The 14,349-nt window shown below is 36.2% G+C and overlaps 1 protein-coding gene across 7 annotated transcripts in view; it reads left to right on the top strand.

Annotated features, from left to right (window-relative positions):
- LOC124536242 (collagen alpha-1(XVIII) chain-like) overlaps positions 1-14,349 on the top strand; it is a 119,962-nt gene that overhangs the window by 52,403 nt on the left and 53,210 nt on the right. For all 7 annotated transcript variants that reach the window (XM_047112750.1, XM_047112747.1, XM_047112748.1 and 4 more), the window contains exons 2-3: positions 8,941-8,984; positions 10,183-10,712. In XM_047112750.1, coding sequence (XP_046968706.1) covers positions 8,941-8,984; positions 10,183-10,712 — 574 coding nt within the window. The remainder of the gene's footprint in view (positions 1-8,940; positions 8,985-10,182; positions 10,713-14,349) is intronic.

The raw sequence follows: 14,349 nt of genomic DNA, 5'->3' as shown, positions 1-14,349 counted from the left end.
TACCAGTAATATGTAATACGAAATGAAACACTATCAGCAAAAATATTTAATCCGATAATTACAATTTATTTCATACATTTACTTTTAGTAAAGAAAATGCTTTTAGTAAAAAACTGCGTGAATTGGAATATTGTTTTGTTACTACGAATGTTGAAAAGACTCTGCTAAAGTAACTAGTTCATTTCTTCTTTATAATTATCTCCAAAGAAGCCTTAGCCCAGTCGCGGGACATTTACAGGCTTATGCAGCCTCGCAACGAAGTTGATCTCATCCTAAGTCTAACCTAACCTAGTCTCACGAGTTTATACAAAGCCTGGCTCTATTCGATAACGGATATGCTGAGACACTGTTTAGACTAACTAACTTCTCTTATAAAACAGTAATACTATGATGTATTATGTTGGGATGTTTATAGCAAATTAAAACATTATCATAAATACTTATTTTTATCAAATTCATAATAAGGTGTTGTGACGAAAGAAATGGAATAAAAAAAAATAACCTAATTTAGCAAAATCAACAAACAACCGCCTGTGCAAATAACAACTATTTTCAAAATAAATTACGTCATGTAACATTATACATAATCAAAAAAACAAATGATATAAAAGACTAACATTAATATGACAAAAAATGACTCGAAATTCTAGCAATTCCTTTTTTAAAGTAGTTTCAGTGCAAAACGCTATTTAATAATGCTTCATGTTCTCGAGACCTCTTTGATAGCTATATTGGATAGCTACGAAGTACTTTCGCTTCCTTAAAGCAAGGCGAGGGTGAACTAAACCACGCCTACACCTTGCATTCTTTTGGTCTTACGACTTACATAACGGAGCTCTGGTTGTTATTCTTTTTCTTTTTAACTTATTTAACAGCTTTACGACTCTGCTTGTTAGAGAAAGAGATAGAGATAGATTAACTTTTTAATCCATTCCAATGTCTATATACATTTTTAAACAACAACAACAACAGCCTGTAAATTCCCACTGCTGGGCTAAAGGCCTCCTCTCCCTTTGAGGAGAAGGTTTGGAACATATTCCACCACGCTGTTCCAATGCGGGTTAGTGGAATACACAAGTGGCAGAATTTTTATGAAATTTGTCACATGCAGGTTTCCTCACGATGTTTTTTACAAATTAAGCACATGAATCAGCGGTGCTTGCCTGGGCAAGCCAAGGTTTGAACCCGAAATCATCGGTTAAGATGCACGTGTTCTAACAACTGGACCATCTCGACTTAAAGAAGAGTACCAATGAAGGTTACCAGTAACAGTCGTCAATACGTATAAAACTGACTTACTGACCCGATAGAACAGGACGTTGACTTATTAAACTTAAACCATTCACAGATTCCATAATAAAAGTTCCAATTATTTGCGAATTTTCTCACTTTTACGGGAATCTTCTCGAATTTTTCTCTCCCTAAAAACCTATAACGATCGTTAAAAAAAGTCGTTCTGACGTAAAACGAACGAACGGCGTTGAATAAATAAACAACCATAAAGATGAAGTTACAGATTATGAATCTTAAAGATAATCAAGCCGATATAATATTCAAACGAAATTACGGTATTCTTAATATCAAAAGTCGTTCCACGATTCTCATTGATCCTGTTAAATTATTTAATAATACGCTTTCACTAAGGAAACTAAATACAGGTAAATTAATACCCCCCGCGACCTCCATCAGCCCTCATACGAATATCTAATTTAATTTAACATGAAAGCAATTTCATTTACGACTAAAATATCAACAGGAGCAAATGATTTCAGTCTATGCTCGTATCGTGATTACGCATAAAATGTCCCCATAATGTTGCTAATGAAATTTAGCAACTTTAAATTAATTTGAATATCGAAATTAGATAAATCTTGAATGATTTTCAACGATTAATAATGTAATAATCATGTAATAAAAACACAACCTCTTTTAATTTTTATATTTTTTTAATATTTTATGAACTAACCGACAAGCTATATAATTTTAAATTTCAATATTATATATTCAAATAGGCATATACAAATACACAACAAGCATTTTTAATTTTTCATTTTGAATGATAATAAATAAAAAAATATGTATTCTACGTTGGAAAAAAATCTCAATATACAGCTTATATATTTGTAATGTGACCTCTTTTAATAATAGTATTTTACGTTTTTTTTGGCCTTATTTAAATGTTGTTTTGCATCTCGGTAGAATCTACATTCTGAACCGGTGGTACCTTTACTTAATAAAGTTGATGATTCAAAGTGCTAGCAAAGGTCTACTTGAATTGATTGATTGATTATAATGACCATAAATGTATGTCCATTTAATGTAGGTAAATAATTGGTCCACCTATAAATGTCAAGTCATTTATTATTTAACACTGACTTAAATGGTGAAAAAGAGTAACCACTGAGTTTCTTGCCGGTTCTTCTCGGTTGGACCTACTTTCCGAATCGGTATTAACTTTACTTAAAATACTTGTTAAATGACGATTCAAAAGTGCTTGTAAAAGTCTACTTGAATAAAGTATATTTTGATTTTGATATTGATTATTTAAAACTATGATAATAGCACGACTACCTAATGTGACGATGATACATAGTGATTATAAATTAAATATTTTCTTTTCATTTCTTTATAAATTGGAAAACTACTTTATGAAAATTGACCAAAGCTCTTGATTTACGTAATTAATGATCTTGGGTATATAATTACTATGATTACTCTTAAAATAATATTCTTCAGTTATATTGAGTTCAAAATTACTAATGGCTACCATCTAAGCTTCGGTATTATATCTCTCTGCTAATTAAAGACGGCTAAATACAGATATTTAGCTCATTTTTCAATACATTATCAAATCCGTGATTTTAATTTTACTTTCACGATAAAATATTCGGATATTTGTTACTAAATACGCAAAAATTCTGGATGGTTTTAAACGAGAATACAAATTTCCTAAAAATTTCCTCTTGGACGTAAATGGAACTTACCATTGTCGATTGTTCCATAATATCAACTAAAACTATCGGTACATCTCTACGAGTGACGTCACATGACGTAACACGTCGCTTGCACATACAACCGTGTGGCCTGGGAGGTATTTTAATATTTTCGAATTAAAAACATGAGCTCGAGTTTTATTTGCAACATAAATTATATTAAAATTTAAAATCTTATATCAATAAATCAACAATCGATAAATTTAAATATTACATATTCAAATCGATTTAACAAGCACTTTGATAATAGTATAATATTATATATATTTAGAAACCTATAAATAACGCGCTATATACAAAAAATTGAAATTTTTACTGTATTTATTTATATAGTTGTTATATATAATAGCAATATAGAAACGTACTAGCTAAACCTGCAGCTTTACCCGAGCCATTATAGCACACAAACCATTTATGTACCCCATTTTATTCCCTCGATAGGTAAATTAAAATAGTAGCCATTTCTTTTCCGGGAGTCAAACTATCTCCATGCTAAATTTCATCTAAATCTGTTCAGCAGTTTAAGCGTGAGGTAGCATATAGTTATAATATTATCTATTTATATTATAAGCTTAATTGGCAGTTCTTACGCTATTGTTAAACAAAGAAATGTTAACAAGATTTAATTTCATACTTGTTCCGAGCACGTGATTCAAATCTTACAAGAGATTTTTAAACGAGTTCCATATAACCAGATTGACTTGAAATTTAACACTGGAGCCGAAACAATACTGAGCAGAAGGGATATTCTGTAAAAAGAAACTCGAATCTCATCGCAGAACGCGAATGTGAAATGTGACATTGACTGTAATAATTATATATATTTTTTATGGCTTTTAGTTGTGCGAAGAGGGCACAGATTATGTCGCCAATGTCACGTGCGATGGAGATGACACGATGGAGATTGAACGGTGCAGTCGAGATTGCAGGCTTAATTTAATTTTTAGGGCACAAAAGTGGTAGACTCTTTTTAAACCCATAACCTAAAACAATACAATAATAAATAATTAGATAAATATATAACATTATTATTAAGACAACATATAAGAACGATCACATGAAAATTTACAACTTAATTTTATTATGCTCAATATATTTACATAATAATTTACAAAGTGGACTAAACACACACATTAACAAATATTCAACATTAATAGGGCGAGGAACTTTGGGAGGGAGAACGTTATATACGGATTGGAGGAGTTTAGGGAAAGAAAACAGTATATGGGATAAGGAACCTTCGTCAAGTATCGAAATGTCATATCACTGTAAGTCAGTTGTCAAAATTTCAAAAGTGAATTCTTAAAATGTGAATGTGAATCACACTGCAGTAGGCATACAAATTATTTGTTCAAATTTCTTTACAACCTCAGTGCGAAACAGTAATAAATTTCGTAACTACAGCGAAATTGCCTACCGTAAAATGACGCTTTCAAGAGTCATGAACGCTATTATAATATTCAAAACACGCCTTAATTAAACTGGTTCGTAATTTGAGATAGCACTGATTTTGTTATTTGTACATTAAGGATTTTAGATTAGACGTATCCGGTTTATTTTAACCATTTATTTAAATATAACATACTTAAAATATTATTGTATAGATATTTATATAATAAGTAAAACAAGTACAGTCAGAGTGAGAAAACCTTTGTCAGTTTTCAAATTAATAATAATTCCTTTATGAAGTCTTAAACTCTTGGTACCTTTTGAAGCTAAACATCCAATCATAGCGACGCAATATGTCATTCCCGATCGGTAAAGCAGATTATCGCCCATATTGAGCACACGAATATAGACCTTACGGTGACGAACCTTTACTTACCCCGACTGTACATATCATAATGGTTCCTTTTCAAACATATAATAGTCGATTGTTAGTAGAAACGCAAAGTTTCTACTAAGAGGTTAATAGTGAAAGGGAAATATTGCTGAACCAAAATAGAAAGTGTGCGTTATTGAAATACATTACAATTAAAGAGTTAATTCAATCAATAAAATTTACTTTTAAAATACCGCTTTGCTCGAGTTAAATAATAAAACTAAATAAATATAAATATAAAAAGGATGATTAACGTACCCATGTATTAAATTATTATTTTTTATTTAATTATTTAGATCACTTTCCGAACGCATCCGTAAACATCAAACATGGCTGCCCGTCGAACTGTCAATTCATTGAGTTTTAATGACGAATTTTGCGGATGTTTTGTATACAGTATTAGCGGGTCTCCTACGAAGCTTTGGGTTTATTTAACAGTTTTTTTAGAAAATTTGATTTAGTTTAAATGTAATCCGCAAGTAACTTTGATACTTTAGTGCTAAAATTATGAAATATTATTTATTTACAAATTTAACTTAATACATTACAATAAAATCAAGGATCATCTTTAATTTTTTACACACGTACGACTGGAGCTCTTCGAAATAAAAGTATAACCTTTTTTATGTGTAAGTATTGTACGTATCGTCCCATAACCACCAGGATCAAAATCGGCTTACGCTATTAATGTATTCGATACTCGTCACGTATGCACGGGAGATTAGAAGGTTGCGAGAGCATGAGGGAACATAGGGAGCGTCATACGGTTTCCCATTACGGTATATTATTTATCCTAACCCTCATGCTTCAATAGACAATTAAACATAGAAACGTTTAATGCCAGTAAAACTGCACAATGCAGCTGTTGGTTATGTCTATCACATACAGTACAGTATTTCCTACTGTTGGGCTAAGGCCTCCTCTCTCATTGAAGAGATGGTTTGCAACATATTCCACCACGCGATTCCAATGAGGGTTGGTGGTATGCCTATATGGTAGAATTTCGATGAAATTAGACACATGCACGTTTTTACTTCATCACTAAGCACATAAATACAAATTGAGCACATCAAATTCAGTGGTGTTTGCCTGAGTTTGAGCCCGCAACCATCAGTTAAGATGCACTTGTTCTAACCACTGAGCCATCTCAGCTCTAGAACTGAGATATCACATATACGTAGTACATGTATATCTCAGTTCTAGAGCCTAGATATAGTCTAGTTAGATAAGTCTGAGGGACCTGACAGCTGAACTAAAATTTTAACAATATAATGAATCCTTCCAAATGAAATCCCATAAGCGTTCAAAAGTTCACTTCAATCTTTTTAGCTTAAATAAAGTTCAAACCGACCGCAGCGAAGTCTCCCCGCAACAAAACAAAAATAAACGCCGAAAATTAACTCGGAAACGTCGAAACGGCTGTTCCGTTGAGCAGCACCAATTACTTTGAGTTAGTTGGAAATATTCTTAATTACCTACGCATCCCATCCATTTTAATTAGTTAAATTGATCCGTGAATAATTATGGCGTTCTATATTTGAAAGTGATGTATTGTTTGATGAAGTATCGCTCCCATCATTACTTTTTAATTTGGTCAGTTAATTTGTATTTTCCAGTTGTTACCGGTTTCAACAAAAACCGTACAAAGTTTCCATAACCCTATATAATTTAAATTTTTAATAACTTCATATATTGTAATGATTTCGTATAGTAAGACCAAATAAGGGAGTATATTTGACATTAACAATGTACTCGTATATCACATATACAGAAGCGCCATATCAGCATATGGATTATGTGTGTGTGGGTGATTGTGAGTATGTGTGTGTAAATTGTTTTTCTGAACATAATTAATGACTTGCCAACTTTTTAGCTTCATCGGAGACAAAAAACTTGGTTCATTTTTGTACGTCGAGAATCTATAGTAATAATAGGTTGGGGAAAAAGTTTCTTCGTATTTTATATGAAAATTCAAAAAGTTTTTTTTTATAGTTTATTTACATTTGACTAAAGTATGTAGGTGCCATTTTGTTCCATAACTTTTTGCCATCTTGTTGGTAGTGACATGATCCCATTGCTGTAAAAATTTTGGGGCTTCTGATCGAAAAACTGCGACAAGTGGTTTTGGCAGTCCTCTCGTGATGTTAACCTGACACTGCCTAAGGAATTCTGCAGAGACCGAAACAGATGAAAATCTGAAGGTGCAAGGTCAGGACTATACGGCGGATGCATTAATACCTCCCAGCCAAACTCTAGTAATTTTTTTTGAGTGGCTAAAGATGTGTGAGGTCTAGCGTTGTCATGGTGAAAAACCACACCCCTTCTGTTGATCAATTCTGGCCGCTTTCTCTCAATTTCTTGCTTCAATCTCATCAATTGTTCGCAATACAGTTCTGAATCGATGGTCCTGCCGGGCGGTAACAGCTCATAATGAATGATGCCCTTCCAATCCCACCATACACACAGCATTACCTTGTTGCGAGTTAATCCGGGTTTTGCCACAGTCTGTGAAGCTTGACCGGCCTTTGACCACGATCTTTTTCGCACGTTCTTGTCGTATGTGATCCACTTTTCATCATCAGTTATCAGCTTCTTCAAAAATGGTTCGGTTTCATTACGTCGTAATAAAGAATCACAAATGAGTACACGGTTCATTAGGTTTCTTTCAGTGAGTTCATGAGGCACCCATATATCGAGCTTTTTTGTGTACCCAGCTTTATTCAAATGAGTCAAAACCGTTTTGTGGTCAATTGCCAGTTCTTCAGCTACATTGTAACTACTAATATGCCGATCTTGCTCCACTTTTTCAAAAATGGCATCAATTTTGTCCGTAACAGGGCGACCAGAGCGAGATGCATCTTTGATATCAAAATTTCCGGCTTGAAAACGCTTAAACCAAACTTGCGCTACTCTCACAGATACTGTAGTAGGTCCATAAATATCACAAATTTTTTTCGCGGCTTGTGTTGCATTTTTACCTTTTTTATAGTAAAATTTTAAAATGTATCGAATTTCTTCTTTAGATTCACTAATTTTAACAACAACAAAAACAAATGAAAATCACACAAATTCCTAACTTGAATTTGGAAGTGCCTTCTTTAAAATTAAAACTTTTTAATGATACCAAAACCAGCCAGATACAAATGGTATAGCCAAAGAGATTTTATTACAAGTTCATACATACTATATGCGAAAAGACTTTTTCCCCAACCTAATATTATAAATGTGAAAGTAACTCTGTCTGTCTGTGTGTCTTTCAATACCAAACCAATGAACCGAATTTGATGAAATTTGGTATGAAGCAAACTAGAACTCTGAGGAAAAACATAGGGTAATTTTTTGCCAAACACATGACAACCAACTCCCTAAAAGGCGATGGTAACCGCGGGCGATTGCTAGTCGAGAATGCGATACTTTGGATTTGTCATTATAAGGCCCTTGTGAAATTACACGGGCCCCTACAAAACATTATTCTAAGTTATAAGGAGAAATGTTATTTTATGTAGTATTAAATGAATTTCAGGAAGGATAATGGAACTTGGTACCCATTTAGATCTCACTTCTTTTGTCGTTGAAGTCAACAACCAAGGTATATTTCATAATACTGAACTTGGCTCTCATTTTACATTTATATTTATTATAAATGGATTATAATTTAACAGTAAAATATGGATCAATTAGTTTGATTATCCTAAACAATTGAATATCAATAAAGGCAAGGTTCTCGAATCTCATTCATAAATAATTGTATAAAATATTCTTCTCTTAACAGACAATATTTATTTCCGCAAATAAACAATTCCGTTTACATCGAGATATAATAATTAGATTATACGGATGTAATAATATTATTTCCGTTATAAGCTGATTGCCAACGAAATTGCCAAGGAAATAGTAATTTTGGAAATGTTCGGTTAATATATATTCAAAAATAATCTGATCGGATTACCAGTTAATAAAAAGAAGTTATTACTTTTAGAATATTCTGTAATTTATAGAAATATTAACAATATATTGACTTGTGCCTGGCGATTCCAAATTTAAAAAAAAGTCCTTTAATGAAACTTTCTCTAGTTACTTGTAACGAAAATTACTTTTGATCTAACGGTTCGATTTCTTTTACAGGTTAATCGGCTGCCTTACAGAATTACACACGGATACTGTGAAATGTAAGTATTAGTATGATCATATGTATTACTTTTTTGTAAAGTAAAAAATAAAGTTTTCTTGTTTAAATTATTAATATTCAATGACCTGTCATATAAAGCTAGTGCAAGACGAAATAGCCCAAGCGGTCAGGTAATTCCGAATTTGACATACAAATTAGTATTAAACACTATTATACATTTGATTTAGTTATTATTTAAAGCTGAATATTCTTATCAAGTTCCCAGTATAATTATTGTTTAACAATAAGCTTCAATCATACGTGCTACTCGGGACTGCTTAAGAATTATAATAATTATCATAAAAATATAAAATTAACATAGAAAAAAATACATTCATGAAGTAAAATATATTTTATTTTTATTGTCGTGTACATATATGATTAGCGTTAACATATTACGTCGCTTGCGAGTATATAAATAAAGATCGGATATATAATACATGTATAAGGATAAATATATTTGAACTTTCTCATTACGTGATATAAGCAAATACAATAATAGCATAATTGAACAGACTTGATCCTCAAGGTCATCCTTACAAGGAATGTCACTGACAACAATAGTGTAGCTATTTCCATTAAATTTTCCTAATAACTATATTATATTTAGCTTGTAACACAGGCTGGCGTGACTCGTGGCATTAGTATTCGATCAAGATTACTTAAAACAGTTCTTCAAATACGAGGGTGCGTCTTGAACCGTGTTCAATCGTATTTATTTACAAGCCTCACTAATTTATTTGCTTTATAATATGGATATTCTTGGTGCGCCTTCGAAAATAAACTGATATTTATTTAAAAAAAAAAACCTAATAATTTATGTGCACGATTAATTACTAATTTAAGTTGTAAGCGTTGTTAGGTACATAACAAATTAAATGAAAAAAAAGGTGACATAATTATATTTTTGACACAGCACTCACAAAAACACATTATGACAACTCAAATTGTGAAAAAAATTCAATTATTTTTACATTCTTATAAGCATATTCATTCATTATATGAATTATAAACGAAAATGTGCTGTGCTGAAATGAAATGTTTCTTTTTTTTTTTAATTTAAACAATTTCCAACTATTTGCATCTCGATAATAGCACCCTAGTGTTTCAAATTGTTCAATCTGATTTGATCAAAATATAAACGATATATTGGAAAAATTGACATGTTACTTTGATACTATATGATTTTTTGTTTACAGATGAATACGACATACTCAGCGAAGTATTGAACACCATAACACCAGCCAGTTACAGCAGCGTCAATGGGACAGACATTTATGGTGCCATTAAACTAATTACAAATGAACCAATTTCCGTATCATTGGATAAATTTGAAATAAAGGATGATAAACTCGTTACGCCCTTCGAAATTTATGCCCTCGTGAATTTCAATAAAGTTATATCGTCTTGTTTATTTAATATCAAAGCGGGAGATGATAATAAACTAAGTCTGTGTGTTGAGAAAGTCGATGAAAAAATCGTTAAACTGATCCTCAGTAGCAGCACTATGGATACGAACATACATATTTTGTATGATATTGAAGAAAATTCATGGTCGAACATACTTCTACGCGTGGAAGAAAATAAACTTAGATTATACAATAATTGCGCCATATTCGATGAACAGTTATACAGTAGCATAGAAGGACCATTAACGGAAATAGAAATACCGAAAGATGCAAAACTGTATCTAGGCAAGCTCGACAAGAATGACAAACGCTTATTCGAGGTGAGTACATAATATAATTTTTATTATCAAGACTCAGAGAGCCGGGATGGCCCAATGATTAGAGCGCGCACATCTTAATCGATGAATGCTGGTTCAAGCCATCACTAGTAAAATTTCATATGCTTAATTTGTGTTAATAATTCATCTCGAACTGTCAAGGAAAACATCGTGAGGAAACCTGCATTTGTCTAATTTCAACGAAATTCTGTCACATGTGAATCCACCAACCCTTATTGTAGCAGCGTGGTGGAATATGCTCCTAACTTTCTCCTCAAAGGGAAATGAGGCCTTGGCCCAATAGTGGCTCTTATTTTTATTAAAACTCTGCAACATCCTATGAATATTTACCGATTTTTATATTTAGTTGTTATATTTATGTTTCCAAAAACAGTTATCTTTGCTTTTAGAGTTTTTTTACGCATTTCTGCTATTAACTATATTAAGATCATACATACTATCTGTTATTTGAGAACCAATATAATTATGATTATTTGATTAAGCTCAATGTTTTGTTAACGAATTTAATTGTTTATAGTATGGTATTCATTACGTTGGGGATGTAAGGGGGCGCAAACTACACCTTAGTGCCCCAAGCCAACCTCACCTGCCCGTGGTGCATCCTGCCGACCAGCAAACGAGGCTCTGGCGACCGACTGATGGCGGTATAACCATCAACATAATAGGCGTAGCTAAATACCACAGGCCGGTGACGGGCAGCAGCGTCACCGGTGCGAGAAGCTACGCCCTGCGATCGCCAACCCGCCTGCCCAGCGTGGCGATTATGGGCACAACCTCCACATACAGCACACACGCAAGCCACGGCCCCCAGTTCCCGGCAGCCCCGCTATTCCTCGTCATGGTGGCGACGATGGTAACGGCGGGACGGGGGGTGCTAAGAATCACCGGGCTACGGGAGGCCACCACAACCGACTGACCCTTGCGACGTACAACGGACGCACGCTACGGCTTGACTCGCATCTAGCGCAACTTGAGGTAGAACTTGGGAAAATTAGGTGGCACATATTAGGGCTATGTGAAGTCCGTAGAGAGGGAGAGGACACCGTAACCCTCGAATCGGGCCACCTAATGTACTTCCGAGAGGGTGACCAACAATCCCAAGGTGGCGTTGGGTTTCTGGTAAATAAGTCCCTAGTTGACAACGTGGTGGAAATCTCCAGTGTGTCGAACAGGGTAGCGTACCTCATTATAAAGCTCACCGAGAGGTACAGCCTCAAGGTGGTGCAAGCGTACGCACCGACCTCGACACACTCGGACGATGAAGTGGAAGAATTATTCGATGACATATCGAGGGCCCTCCACTTCACCACGAAAACCCACTACAACGTTGTCATGGGGGACTTCAACGCTAAAGTGGGAGTACAGAACTGCAGCGAATCGGTAGTAGGACCCCATGGACTTGGAAGCAGGAATCATAGGGGGCAAATGCTTGTCAACTTCCTCGAACGGGAGGGGCTCTTCTTGATGAACTCCTTCTTCAAGAAGCAGCCGCAAAGGAAGTGGACGTGGCAAAGCCCCGACACTATGACGAAAAACGAGATCGACTTCATAATGACGGACAAGAGACATATATTCAGAGACGTCTCAGTGATTAACAGGTTCAATACCGGTAGTGATCACCGACTCCTCCGAGGCTGTCTGAATATCAATTTTAAGGCCGAGCGCGCCCGTCTGATGAAGTCCACGCTCCGACCAAAGCTGCTCCAAACCATTGCGGGATCTGAAACATTCCAGTCAATCCTGGAGAACCGATTCGCTGCCGTGGAAACCACAACGGACGTAAACCAGAACCTCGAAAATGTAGTTCGAATTCTCAGGGAAGAAGGCACGAGATATTGTGGCATGCAGCGTAAGGGCAGGAAGTCGAACCTTTCGGAAGAGACTTTGGGGCTCATGAAGAAACGACGTGAAAACCCACCTGTCACTTCGTCAGAGAAACGGCAATTAAACCAAGAGATCAGCAGGCGCGTACGACACGACCTCCGGTGCTCCAATACTCTTGCAATAAAAAGAGCTATTGAGCAGAATCGGGGGTCTAAGGTGTTCGTACAATCTCTTGGAAGGAGCCACCTGACGAAGTTGACCACAGCAAGTGGAGAAGTCGTTTCTTCTAAGCCGGCAGTACTTTCGGAAGTAGAGGACTTCTACGGCCGGTTATACGCATCGCATGCATCTCGACCTGATCCCGAAAATGAGGATCCTAGAGCTACATTAACACGCCATTTCTCCGAAGACCTGCCTGAAGTCAGTATTGGCGAAATCGAGACTGCTCTTGGACAGCTTAAAAATGGAAAAGCCCCTGGAGAGGACGGCGTTACCACAGAGCTATTAAAAGCGGGAGGTAAACCGGTACTTAGGGAACTTCAGACGCTTTTTAACTCTGTCCTCTTCGAAGGGAGAACTCCGGAGGCGTGGAGTAGGAGTGTGGTCGTCCTGTTCTTCAAAAAGGGAGACAAAACCCTGCTGAAGAACTATCGTCCCATATCCCTACTGAGCCATATCTATAAGCTGTTTTCAAGAGTGATCACGAACCGTCTTGCGCGAAGATTCGACGAATTCCAACCCCCGGAGCAGGCCGGGTTTCGGACCGGATACGGCACCATAGACCACATCCATACAGTGCGGCAGATTATACAGAAGTCCCATGAGTATAATCGGCCCCTGTGTCTTGCATTCGTGGACTATGAGAAGGCCTTTGACTCGGTTGAAATCTGGGCTGTTCTGGAGTCCCTGCAGCGTTGCCAAGTTGATTGGCGATACATCCAAGTGATGAGATGTCTCTACGAAGCTGCCACCATGTCCGTCCGAGTACAAAATCAGCAAACAAATCCCATACCATTGCATCGAGGAGTGAGACAAGGGGACGTTATTTCCCCCAAATTGTTCACTAATGCAATGGAGGATATGTTCAAGACGCTGAACTGGAAAGGACGTGGCATTAACATCAATGGCGAATACATCTCTCACTTGAGATTCGCAGACGACATCGTCATCGTGGCAGAAACGCTGCAGGACCTACAACAAATGCTGAACGAGCTGGCTGATTCTTCTATGCGTATCGGCCTACGGATGAACTTGGATAAAACCAAGGTCATGTTCAATGAACATGTTCTACCGGAACCGACTACGATACACAGTACCGTTCTCGAAGTTGTTCAAAAATATGTCTACCTCGGGCAGACTCTGCGATTAGGTAGAAACAACCTTGAGGACGAGGTGAATAGAAGAATTCAGCTGGGTTGGGCAGCGTTTGGGAAGTTACGTCGAATCCTAACATCGTCGATCCCACAGTGCCTTAAGACGAAAGTCTTCAATCAGTGCGTCCTACCCGTCATGACATACGGAGCCGAAACGTGGACACTCACGACAAGGCTGGTCCACCAACTTAAAGTCGCTCAGCGTGCTATGGAAAGGGCTATGCTCGGCGTTTCTTTGAGGGATCGCATCAGAAATGAGGTTATCCGTCAAAGAACCAAAGTCATCGACATAGCCCACCGGATTAGTAAGCTGAAGTGGCAGTGGGCTGGTCATATTTGTCGTAGAACCGACAACCGTTGGGGAAAACGTGTTCTAGAGTGGAGACCGCGTCTCGGCAAACGTAGTGTAGGACGTCCTCAGG

The sequence above is a fragment of the Vanessa cardui genome, chromosome 16, assembly GCF_905220365.1.
Source record: "Vanessa cardui chromosome 16, ilVanCard2.1, whole genome shotgun sequence".
NCBI lineage: Eukaryota > Metazoa > Arthropoda > Insecta > Lepidoptera > Nymphalidae > Vanessa > Vanessa cardui.
The sequence above is the reverse complement of the archived record's forward strand: the minus strand, read 5'-3'. Positions and strand labels throughout refer to the sequence as shown.